The 12,525-nt window shown below is 54.2% G+C and overlaps 1 protein-coding gene and 1 long non-coding RNA gene across 7 annotated transcripts in view; one reads left to right on the top strand and one right to left on the bottom strand.

Moving 5' to 3' along the window:
• The window catches only part of TNIP1 (TNFAIP3 interacting protein 1), a 55,495-nt gene that overhangs the window by 12,139 nt on the left and 30,831 nt on the right, over positions 1–12,525 (bottom strand). For all 6 annotated transcript variants that reach the window (XM_082726220.1, XM_082726218.1, XM_082726217.1 and 3 more), the window contains 4 exons: positions 10,501–10,692; positions 6,851–6,945; positions 5,153–5,273; positions 1,138–1,227 (listed from right to left, as the gene is read on the bottom strand). In XM_082726220.1, the coding sequence (XP_082582346.1) occupies positions 1,138–1,227; positions 5,153–5,273; positions 6,851–6,945; positions 10,501–10,692 (498 nt within the window). The remainder of the gene's footprint in view (positions 1–1,137; positions 1,228–5,152; positions 5,274–6,850; positions 6,946–10,500; positions 10,693–12,525) is intronic.
• On the top strand, positions 1,234–5,146 carry LOC309862409. The gene is made up of 3 exons (XR_014310509.1): positions 1,234–1,537; positions 3,748–4,357; positions 4,664–5,146. It is a non-coding gene; the product is annotated as an uncharacterized lncRNA (long non-coding RNA).

Here is a 12,525-nt window from a genome sequence, read left to right as displayed (position 1 = left end):
CCCCTCATACACTGGTACATTTCTAGGACAACCCGAATTATTTGCCCTCCGTGACACACCACTTCCTCAGGGAAGAAAAACAATCCTACACTGTTAAATACATAAAACGATAGGAAAAGCTATCCCCATTTCAGACACATTAGCACATGATGAAGAGTATTCAAAAGTGAAGAAATAGAGTGTGTGTCTGATACATAAACAGTGACCCTCAAGGATATAGTTGATTTTGGAGGAGAAAAGAAAAACCTGTGATCTGCAATCATGCAGTATGGAGGATATAATTTTTTTCTGCTTATTTTAAAAAAACAGATTATGCATTAATTAAGTACATAATAAAACTCGGGACTGTTGCCAACTTGTGGGCATCTCTAGGTGGAAAGATTCTCAATATTTCTCTAATGAGCATTATATTACTTTTGTCATCAGAACGAAGACCTTACAGCAAAACCAAAAGAAAACTGAAACTGATGAACACGTAAGCAGAAGACTGATGGAAGCCTGACCTGCTCCCGGGCTGGGGGCCCAGGGAGGGCAGCAAGGCCCAGGAATCCAGAGGAAAAGCTGAGCTGTGGGGGTGGGGGGGGTGAAACGGCGAAGCCAACAGACAGGACTGGGCTTCCGCCTCCAGTCTGGAAACACTGGCCTGGGGTGGGAGACGGTGGGGGCACATGGGCATAGCCTCAATTCTGGAGACTTCCAGCTGGTGAGAAGCAGTGCTGTGAGAAGGCATCTGATCCTCCTCTTCTGTGACAGTCCCTCTCTGACCCAGCAGCATGGTGACAAAGGAGCTCCGGGCTCCCCACCTCTGATGCTGCCACCTGCCTACCTTCCACCATCCAGGGTGTGCCAGAGGAGCCTTCCTAAACTATCCCCTGCCAACAATTTTAGGCCAGGCCCCAAATGGCACGTCTTCTGAGTGACCCTTGTAGGCAGGGGAACTGATTAAGAAACAAGAGCCCAGAATGAGGTGGCAGGTCTCTCTCCCATGGACAGATGGTTCTGTGGTCACCATGGTGACCACCATGGTGACCGATGAGGAGGAGACAGGGAGGGGGCCAGGGAGGGCCTTCGTCCTGCCAGGCCCAGGAGGGAAGGAGGTTCTTCCCTGAATTCCACCCCTCCACCCCCACCACCTACCTCAGTGCGCTGCTGCTCCAACATCTTTACCTTCTTCTCAGCTGCACCCAAGGCCCCCACCTCTGGGCTCTTCCCTGCTGCCGCACAAGCCTAGAGAGAACCACAGAAGGACCCTCAGCAAAGCCTCAAAGAACAAGGCTCCTGAGGGCCTTTACCCAGGGACCCAGGCCTCACCCCCCCACTTCTCTAATCTGCCCACCAGCCAGGACACCACTCTACATCCCAGACATGACTAAGCCTGCTCTGGAAAGTCTATCCAGATCGTTATTCCTCCTCCCCTGCCCGCCTGCCCTCCTGCTCTCTGCTCCCCTTCCCATGGCCACTTCTTCCCCTGCTCAGACTCTATAAGGCACTGCCACCGTCCCCCACTCAACATCAACCAAAAATCCTTCACTAGAAGGTAAGAGTTATGGCTTTTAAAAAAAACAATTTATAAAATGTTTACTACAAACCTGTTTAGAAAGATATGGCATAAAGATAGGTATGTGTGATGAGTACATGTACATGTGCTCTGTCCTTTGAGAGAGCTTAACCCAGTGACACTCCAGGAGCAGTGAGCACATCCTATGCCCAGATCTTTGTTTCTAAATGCTATTCTCCAACAAAATGAGGCAGGGCTCCTTAGAGAAGGATTGTTGATTCCAGGGGCAGGTAAAACAGAAGCAGAGTTGGGAACAACTTGTGCCAGGAAGTAAGAAAGCGCTGGGGTGCCTGAGTGGCTCTGTCAGTTAGACGTGTGACACTTGGCTTTGGCTCAGGTCATGATCTTGGGGTCGTGAGATCAAGCTTCACGCCGGGCTCTGCACTGGGTATGAAGCTTGTTGAGGTTCTTGCCCTCTGCCCCTTTCCCTACATCTCTAAAATAAACTAATCTTTAAAAGAAAAAGTAAGAAATGGGCGCCTGGGTGGCTCAATTGGTTGTGCGACTGCCTTCAACTCAGGTCATGATCCCGGACTTTCAGGATCGAGTCCCGCATCAGGCTCCCAGCTCCTTGGGGAGACCGCTTCTCCCCCTGACCATCTCCTCTCTCATGCTCTCTCTCAAACAAATAAATAAAATCTTAAAAAAAAAAAAAAGAAAAGAAAAGAAAAGGAAAAGTAAGAAAGTGCTCAATAATAATATGAAGAAGCAAGGCATGTCTCATGGGCACAGGGGACAACTTGAAGAGCTTCCTCTGGCCTAAGCTGGAACAATGTGAACAAAAATATAGATCATGGTCGTAGTAGATGATGACCCAAAGAACAAAATAAATATCCTTGAGTCCATAACTGGTAGAAAAGACTAACTGAATAGATAAGTAAGTGGGGGAGAAGGGCTAACTCTCCCTTACAGAAGAATTCCCATTACTAACAGAGAAGGAGCGAGGGAAATTCAGAATCTACTACGGTCATGATCTCTGCAGGTAAAGATCCATCATGGATACTAAAATAAGAAGTGTAAGGAGAAACAGGACATTTGCGTAGTCTTAAAGTTTCTCCTCAGAACTAAGTATTTATTAACCATAAGGGGAAAGCTAGTTCCTTTATTACAGAGAAACTGACACATACCCCCTTGGCCAGCAATCAGTGTGGACGGTCATAAGACACAGTGACGTCATGTACCCTTGCCAGGATGCACCAGGAAGTGCATGGCGTCACTCCTACTGTGCTCCCATCCAAGTTCAAGGGCACACCCTTCATCTGATCATGAGGGAACACCAGTCAGACCCACACTGAAGGACACGCTACAAAATCACTGGCCGGTAGAACTCCCAAGCGTAAGCTCGTGAAAGAGAAGAGGCAGCTGGGACAGGTCACAGACCGTTAGAATCTAAGGAAATGAGGGGTCCTGGACAGAAAATGCTGGAGGAGGATGCAGTGAGAAACCAGCGAAATCTGAACAAAGTCTATAGTTTTACTTAATAGCACTGTTTATTTTCTAGTTTCGATTATTGAACTGCAGTTATGTAACTTGTCAAGGGGGTACGGGAAGTCTCTGGACTACTTTTGCAACTCTTCTGTAAATCTAAAGTTATCTCAAAATAAAGTTTGAAAAAAATTTTTTGGACTAGGAGACGTTGAGGTGAAAGAGCAGAATCAGCTTAGGAGGCTGGCGGTGGAGTGCTGGCTCTCCGCCAAGGAGACCAAACAAGGTGGGCTCCGAAGGCCCCAACCTCTGATATCCTGTGGGCTTGTCAGCATTTGTCCTGGGGTCACTGCCCACACACTCTGTATCCCCTGGCCCCCCAACTCCCTGCATTTCCCCCAGGGCTTGGGTGGGAGTGGGCGGGCCTGGGCCATGAGGGCAGCATTCGTGAGGCTCCAGTGCCCCCTGCAGGCTGAGGCCTGTCAGCACACCACAGAACCAGCTACGAAGGGGAGTGGGCTGGGGCAGCCCTCCAGAGACCCTGGCCTTTAAGGAAGGCAAGAGATGGGCCTGCCCCTAGAAGCCCACTGCCTCCTTACAGGGCAAGGAGGAAGAGAGGATGGGGGCTCCTGGGGGTACACCCTTAACCTCCATGAAGAAGAGAAGGGTCAGCCTGCCTGGCTGCCAGCACCAAAGCTGCCATGAGAAGCAATAGCTAAGGTCACAGGTTACCATACGCTCCCGGCGCTTAACCTACTTCACAGGTATCACGCCACCGAATCCTCCCAACATCCTCTGAGGCCAGTGTTATCGCTTCCATTTTACAAAAGAAGAAGCTGGAGCCACACAGCTGGTTTGTGTAACTCATCCAAGGTGACTATGCTGGCAAGAGGTGGGTGAGCACTCAAGCTGCATGCGGCTCCAGGGGCCACTGCCTCTAACACACGCCCCCCATGGGACCTTCCTCCCCAGCAGGATGCTAAGAGCTGCACCTCCAGGGAGTCGAGCGACATGAGTTGACACCGAAGGGCTGGGGAAAGTGAAGAGGCCTGCCCACAGAATCCCCCAACATCGTGGCTCAGGAGGGGGCTCCATGGGTCACTTCCATAAAAGGACAGCCCAGGAGGGCTCTGCCCTAAGGGGTGAATGGAGGAGGGGAGGGGCGTCATGGGCTGAAGTTCGCCACTTATCAGCGTGCGTCTCTGCTGCCCTGCTGGCCAGCCTGCTAGCAGGTGATGCAGGGAGCTTGGTGACAGGAAGTCATGTGACCTTTCCACACCGCCTGCCAAGGCTGTCATGGAGTCATCATCCCCTCCCTGCCTAGCATATGTGTGGAGTGGAGATCAAATAGGATGACAGATTTGCAAGTCCCCGGTGAGTTCCACATTGCCACATAGTAACAAGGTATTAAGTTATTAAGATAATTACTGCTATTACATAGGTGTGGGGTTTGTTAAAGATGTTGAGTCCTGTTGTGCAGCCATTAAGGCCCATTAAAAGGGGAAAACGTGTCAGGAAAAAGCTGAGACTCAGCTCTGTGGGAAGGGGGAAAGACACAGAGCAGGCAAGGGAGGAGTACCAGCTCCTGCCTGGGAACTGGATGTGAGCCACAGCTGGGAGCGGCCATGGGAAGGGGGGGCCAGGCCATGGCAACGTCAGCTAACCCCCACTTCTCTCCAGGTCAGAGGTCCCAGGACGCAATCCCAGGAGCTCACCTGGGTCCCCTGAGGAGCTTTCTCAACCCAACACCCCATTCTGCCAGGAATATCTGAGACCCACCCATCAGAGACCTTCACAAATGGGACCACATTTAGGGAATGTGCCCAGAATGAGCGAAGGACTCGACACCACTCTCTGTGAGCAGTGGCTGAAGGAACTGGAGCTACTCGGCCTGGAGAAAAGATGGCCTTTGGGGACCACCGAGCCAGGGTCACGGCCAAACTCCCGAGTGTATACACCAGGGGATGGGATGCTGAATGAGGGCCGAGGAATGGAAGCTCCAGAAGTACGGACTGTCAAGCTGAGCTGAGGAGATGCCATCTAACAAGAACCTTGACCCAGGGATGCTGGCTGCGGCAGGAGGTGGGGAGCTTACTGCCACGGGAGGTGGCCGCGGAGGCCAGGCCCTGATGATCGAGGATGCCGTGGAAGGAGTTTCTGGGCACATACCTGCTGGTGTCCGGCCACCCCCTTCTTGCCTCCGCCTTCCGTCTTTGGTGAGCCTGGCTGCCCATAGGTGTCCTCTTTGCCGCAGCTCATCAACAACTTCTTGAGCTCCAGGTTTTCCTCCCTGGGTCAGAGGCAAACACAGAGGTCACGTTGCTGGCCCTGTGTTAAGGAGGCTGGGGTTCCTAGACCTACTACTCTTCCGAAGCATAGCTGAGTCCTGGAGAAGGTGGGAACCCAAACCAAAGAAGGAATCCCTAGGCCCCTTTGCTGGCAATCTGGGCTTCTCTATAAGTCTCTGGTCATCAACAGCAGGGTTTCCCAATGGTGGGGGCTCTGCGCACATGACATCTCTAGGATGTCACTCAAAACCTTCATTAAATGACTCTGATCACACTCCAGAGAGCAAGTTACACTCTTTCCAGTCGGCTTCAAACCTCCTGTGTAGAGCAGGGAACATTCTCAGCTGAGGCCAACAGGTCTGGCGCTCTCCTCCAGGACGTGCTATTCTGCCTTATTTGCAGGAAAGGGCAGGCTTCAGGCTCAGAGCCTCCCGAGGGCCATGGCACTTTGCCAGAACTTAGTAACACCCTTCCATGTTTGCTGTATTTCTTGTTGGGCTTGTCTTCTATTCATAGGGAATACGGTTTTCTATTAACTCGGAGTTTTATTTATTCTGTTAATGGCAAGTTTTTTAAATCATAATTTTCAGGAAAAACATGATTCAAATCAAAGCCAATTCTTAAACCGAGAAAGTAGGTGACATAGAACATAATAGAAAGTGTTGACGTGGGTTCAGGTATGAGTAAAATTGGGAAAATATTTACGTTGTATTTGCCAGCCAAACTTTCATGTAATAAGAGAAAAACAGAGAAGTAAAGTGGCTTTCCACAGGTCACACAGCAGGGACCTGCACTCTTGCTTTCTAGTCCTGAGTCTTTCCTCCACCTGGGGTCTCGGATCCATGGATGAAGTATTATGGCTCTTAAACGTCCAAGTGTTCGGCCAGGAAATCACCCAAAATGGCACAGGGACTCAGCAGTTACCTGTTGCACTCCCTGGGCCCCAGTCTCCCCTCTGCACAATGCGAGGTCTGACCTGTGTAATCTCGAAGGGCCCTTCGAACTCTGACAAGAGCACTGTTTCTCAAGTGTGATCCCGGGTCTACCCACATCGTAATCCCAGAGGCCCTCGGGAAAATGCCTAGGCCTGCCTCACATCCACTGCATCAGGAGCTCAGCTGAGGAGGGAGGGCTGGAAGTGCGAACTCTTCCAGACCCGCAGTGACTCTGAGGCACAATGGAGAGCCAGGAGGCAAATGAGGGACCCCTGAGGCAAATGAGGGATCTTTCCTGAAGATAGGCAGGAAAACGGCAGGACATGATGGTGACCAGCAGAGGGCAGCAAAGTCCCAAGCCCTCTCCCAGCTGTCCCAACAGCAGGCGGGCCGGCTGCTGTTAACAGGCTAAGGGGGCAAGTTCCTAAGGAAGGAGCCCAATTTGTGCAGACCTTCTTCTGAAGCTCTCAAGGCCCTTGAGAACAGTATTAAAAGGGCCAGAGAGGGCACCCAGGGAGAAGGACCAGAAGACCCGACATCAAAAGCCTCAGAGCCCTCAGCCCACAGCCCAGAAAAATCAATGCCAGGCACTACCCTCTCCTCCTGCCCATCTGACTCCTCGCTCCTGAGGAGCCAGGACTTACCGCAGCCTCTCAGCAGCCTGATCCCGCTGTTCCAGGCCTTTGTCCAGCTTGGCCTTTAGGGCCTCGTTCTCCTTCCGAAGCTGCTCACACAGGGTCTGCAAGCAGAGAGGTAGACGGGGGGTAAGGTGAGGGCAGGGGTGCCTCCCAAGTGCAGGCTGACAATGGAGACCAGGGGAGGGCCACAGCCACACCAGGTCCCAACACATGATCCCCTTTGTGTGGCCTCAGCAAGCCCCTCTCAGGACGGCTGGGAATCCAGGCGCTAGGCCCATACTGGCTCCTCTATGCATCCTCTCCCTCGGGAGCCAGCCATAAGCATGCATAACCAAGAATCAGCCACAGGCCCTTCAGGTCTTACTAGGCAGAGAGCTCCATCCCTCCTTCTCTTCCACTGCTGTTCCCACAGCACTGAACACTCTTCCTCACCAGCCCTCCCCCAGCTGACTTTTTCTCCCGCTTCAGCTCTTAGCCTAAACGTCCCTTTGTCAGAGAAGTCCTCCCTGACTCTCACACCTTGGGGGAGTGAGGTCACTGCCTTTATCCTTGCTCATAACCCCTGCGGTCCCCCTGCTTAGGACCTGTGACAAGGACAGCCGAAGAGCCACAGTCTGTGAGCACCCAGAGGCCCGAGAGCCCCTCCCCACTCTCCTGTCCTCCGTCAAATCCCCAGCCCAGCTCGGGACCTAGCGCAGCCAACACTCAACTCTGCTGAGGGAATGCCCGACCACATGACTGAGTGGCCCCATGAAGGAACAAACAAGTGAAGAGCGATGTCCCAGGAGGCCCATGAGCTAGTCAACCCAGGGAAGGTCAGAACCTTCTGGTGTGGTCAGATGGCGAGAGAGGGCATTTGCTCAAGACCTCAGCAAGGTCTCAGGTGCCGCTCAGGCTTGCTTCACTTCAGACACACAGCTCCCTCCTCTCCACACGGGGACAACAGTACCTCCTCTGCCTCCTTTACAAACAAGACCCTCTGGAGCTGGCCAGTCCCCCATGCTATCTGTGGACTCCTGCTGGGAGGCGGGGGGTGGGGCATGGAAGATGGCAGGGACAGACCTGGAGGGCGGGACGTGCGTGATGCGCATGTCCGTACAGAGGTGCTCACTCTTTAGACACATACTCAGTGAGCACCTAGTACGCATCACGTCCACGGCCGGGTGCTCTTCCACTCACTGCCTTGTGGGAGCCGCACGGCTTCCCCAAAGCTACTGAACTCTCCGTTTTAAAAGCCCGGCCGGTGCAGGTGAAGTGATTTGCATGAGGTTGCACAGCTGCTAAGAATCACGGCTGGGATTCCACTCCATGTGACAGATGGAAACTGGGGTGTCCTCCCCACCCCCCTGCCCCCTGCACAGAGAGGGGAGGGAAGGCCTGTAGCTGGGCCAGCGCACAGCTGGTGGTGGTCACAGCCTACCATCTGTTCCCTTCTGTTTCTAAGTCCCGGGCTCTCTGCCATCACCTGCCTATTTCTGGCCCATGAAAGTGAGCAGGAGCGACCTGTGTTTGCTGCTGGGCTGGCCCAGGCACAATCCTCTGGTCTCTCTTCCCGGTGGCTGAGGCTGCCTCACAGCCCAAAGGGCATGCGAGGCCGGGGTGTCTGTCAGCCTGGGCCTCTCAGTAACTGAGGAGCGGAAACAAGCCACTGCCCCACAGGATCTGTGGGAAACCTGTACGGTAACCAGGGAGACTTCAGAGTTGTCTGTTTCCACAGCAAAACCTAGCCCTTTCTGACTAACACAGGGGAGACCCAGGAAGGCTGCGTGGAGGAGACAGCCTGGAAACAGAGGCTGGCAGGACACAAGGGATCCGAGGCCGAGGGGGCGGAAGACTACCCTGACCGGTTCCAGTGCCTAGCAGAAGCCTTGCACCATAACTGCCTTTGACAGTGTTTGTGGAGTGAACCAAGAAACGAATCAATGAATAAATGAGGAGAAACCGAATTAATGTGCCTCTACCCACAGGCTAGGCAAATGCCCAGGATGCCATGGCCCTGGGCGGGAAGAGAGTATCCTGCTTCTGGTCATGAAGGGAAGGCCGGGACGAGTACTCGTGTGCTGTCTACCTGCCAGTCCAGAGGGCTGCTTCCTCCGCATCTTTGGGCAAATGCCTTGGGCACAGAACAGCCAACGGAGGATGTCACCAAGGTCATCACCTTCCATCGAAGAAGCCAAAAGAGCAGACCTGTAAGGTCATTTGATCACTAACTCACTCACTCAAAAACGTGCATGAAACACCTGCTGTGTGCTGGCCCCTAGGACACAGCAGTGACCATGCCAGGTAAGGAGCTGCCCTGCCGCAAGAGGCTTATAGTCCAGCAGGGAGTGCAAGGCAACAAAATCAAACACAAAGTGGATAAGCCGCCAAATAAGATAAAATTCGTACCAACATGACTAAGAACCAAGAAGGCAACACACAAGAGCTCGATGCATAAAAAAGGAGGTTAGCAGGACCCTCTCTTATGAGGCCTGGTATTGATCCCCATTTCAAAGCCAAAACGTCAGCACTCTGAGATCTCACTGCACATAGCACACCACGTTCACCTCCCCGGAGCTCGACTTGGACACTGCTAAGCCTCTGTGATGGCGGAAAAGACCTCACTCTCAGCCTGGCCACCACTCCCCCCGACCCCGAGACCCTCATGGTGTGCTCTGGTCACTCCCCTCAACACACGCCTCCCTCATGGGGGGATGGGAGTCCTGCGTTCTCCCTGGGGTCCTCTGCCCCTCACCTCTGTCCTCACATGTGTCTGCAGCCTGGACTCCACCCCTGCTCTTGTCAGCCCAGCCCTTCTCAAGGTCACACACAGCCGACTCCCCCTTCCCCCCGGCCCACAACAACTGGAGCGTCTTGAATGTCTGCTGACATCAATGAGACCACAGACGAGTGACTGAACAGTGACTGGCATGAAGGCAGGAAGGAGGCCTCGGGTTCCCTTAGTGCCTCAGTTTCGCCATCTGGGAATCCTTTTCTGCCCCAGGCCCTTGAGGCTAAGATGCCCAGCCTGGTACGGATGACCGAGCCCCATAAAACACCAACAGTGACCACATGCTGCGTCTGAGGCTGCCCTGGGTGCTCCACCGGGACAGCAATCCCACGAGGGAGGCATTCCCGACTCCGTGTTACTGAGAGGGACAGTGCAGGACGAGGGTAAGTGACCTGTCCATCCTCATACAGCCGAATAAACCAAAAAGTCCCTACTGGAAGCAAGGACCATTCTACTCCAAGGCCCGGCCCGGCCTAGGAGGGAACCTGACGTCATGGCCACAGCGCAGGGAGGGTTGGGAGGCGGGAAGGGCGCTTTGGGCATGGGATTCAGAGCATGATGGACTGCAGGCCGAATCCCAACTCTTCCACCACTAGAGGCGGGGCTGCCGCCAAGTGCCCAGGCCCACTCCCAGGCGGCACCCCCGACTGTGACGTTCGCATTACCCACACATGTTTTCCAATTTCCTGCCTCTTCCTCCGGCCTTCCCACAACTTCCTGACCTTGCTTGCCACCCTGAACAGTAAGCCCGCGGTCAGCCCCCAACATCACCCTCGGAGGGGCCCCTAAGACCCCTGGCTCCCCAGGAAGAGCGGGTTGGGGGAGGCAGAGAGGGAACACACCTGCCATCCCCGCCCCACACCCCACGCCCCGTAGTCGGCCTCACCTGCAGGATGGAGGTGCGCTGCTCATTCTTGTGCACCTTGGAGGCCAGCCGGTTGAACTCTAGGGCCATGCGGCCCAGGTGCGTGAAGAGCTGGCTGTGGTCCGGCTCCTCGGCACACACGCTCAGTGTGCTCTCCAGGCGCTGCAAATGCAGCATCAGGTTGCTGTCCTCGTGAGGCAGGGGACCCAACACCTGGTGGGGGGAGGGGGGCACATGGACCACTCACCACCAGCCATTCTCCCTCAGCTTCCCCCACCCCATGCCTCATGACTCAGTTTCCCCCCAAGCCCCACACACCCCAGGGAAATTCTCTAGTTACAAAGGTTCCCTGTATGAGGCTGACTCACGAGGCAGGACTTGGGACTCCTAGGCTCCAGGCTGGTTCGCCAGCATTGGGTCCACCTTCCTCCCACACTCTGGGCTTCACTGGGTGCCTGCTGGTAAACCGCTTGTCCACCAGGCCTCCGAGTCCCCTAATAAATGTACCCACACTCCCCTCTTCCCTTCTGCCTCACAGGGTTCTCAGGAGGATTAACGAGATATGAAAGCTGCAAGCCCAGGAGAGGGGTGTCCCTTTATAAACAGCACTGCTTCTTTGGTTCAGGGACTCTCGACTAGGGAGCCATGCAGAAACCTACACTACTTTTGTGTCTGTAGGTGTATCCCTTCTTGGGAATGGTCCAAGCACTCAGAAGGTTCAAATAGACCCAATCTAGTAGTGCATGGAAGAAATGAAGCAAACTGTGGGTCTAATCTCAGTAATCAGTCTCTTTCTCTCTTTAGGCCACTCTCCTGTCTAGAACATTCTTACCAAACAATGGTATTTAGTTATGCCAACACCAAGCCCAAGGATCCTCACTGGCCCCTTAGAGCTCACTGCGTCGAGCCCAGCTCCCCTGCTGGGTATCTGATTCCCCACCATCCCCTGCCTGGACCTCCACACACCAGGCCCCACGCCTCCTCGGTCTTCATTCCCACAGTGCTCCCTCTGCCCATCCTTCCCAGCTGGGCCCACACTTCAGCTCCTCCAGCAGCCTCCCCTAAACACTTATGGAAGTCACAGACATCAGTGCCGTGCGGAGCCTCAGGGCTCAGGCTGAGAAGCCACAGTACGGGCAGAAGGAACTTGCCCGAAGTTGCCCAGTGACTCAGTGGCAGAGCCAGGACTGGAACGTCAGCTTCTGACTCTTGATCCGGCACCTGCCATGCTGAGCTCCCTCGTCTCTACACTCGGCTGCCCTGGAGGTGCCCCATGGCCACTGCATGGCGTCGGCGAATGGCTCCGCGATACTGGTAGCACCTTATCCACCCAGGAGCTGAGGCTGCTGCTTCTGCTGGGCCTCCGATCTCCCACTGCCTCCTCCCACAGAGGATCGGAGGTGCTGACTGCTGCTCTATTTAAGGCTCGTGGACCACTTCATCTCCATGATCTCTCCCACCAGCCTGCAAGCTCCCTGGGAGCACAGAGGCTGTCTTGCCTTTGCTTGGTGCAGACGAGGCACATGGCGGGACAGCACGATGCAACTACTGGGCCAAGGTCATAGAGTGACATACTCTCTGAGCAGGGGCGGGGCAGGGGGGGTGGAGGGCGGGTGCTATCTTTCCTCCTCAGCCAGCATCTCAAGAGCCTCCAGGCATCAGAAAGGTTCTGATGCTCAGACCTGCCCAATACAGTGAGGAGCCACTTGTCACTGAGGGCGTGCTAGTGTAAGCCAGATGACCACTTGATGGGGACCCTGCAATGTGGGGGGCCTGACAGACACAACACGCCACCAGTGAATCAAGGAGCAACACCTGTCCCTTAGACCTCAGTGGGAGGAGGAAACAGGAACCATGGGGAAGAGTCACGCCACTTCCTGCCTTATTATCAGCACTGAAAAAAATCTCAAAGTGGACACAGAGGCAGAAGGAGGAGAGGACAGGACTTTCAAAACTCATGAAGAATGCTCTAGACCTTCCGCAATGGTTTTCCACTAAGTCTGCCATTTTAAGAGAGAGCAGAGGGGGACAGAGTTGGCGTAAAGG

The sequence above is a fragment of the Mustela nivalis genome, assembly GCF_964662115.1.
Source record: "Mustela nivalis genome assembly, chromosome: 3".
NCBI classification, from domain to species: domain Eukaryota; kingdom Metazoa; phylum Chordata; class Mammalia; order Carnivora; family Mustelidae; genus Mustela; species Mustela nivalis.
This window is presented reverse-complemented; position numbering and strand designations above follow the sequence as displayed.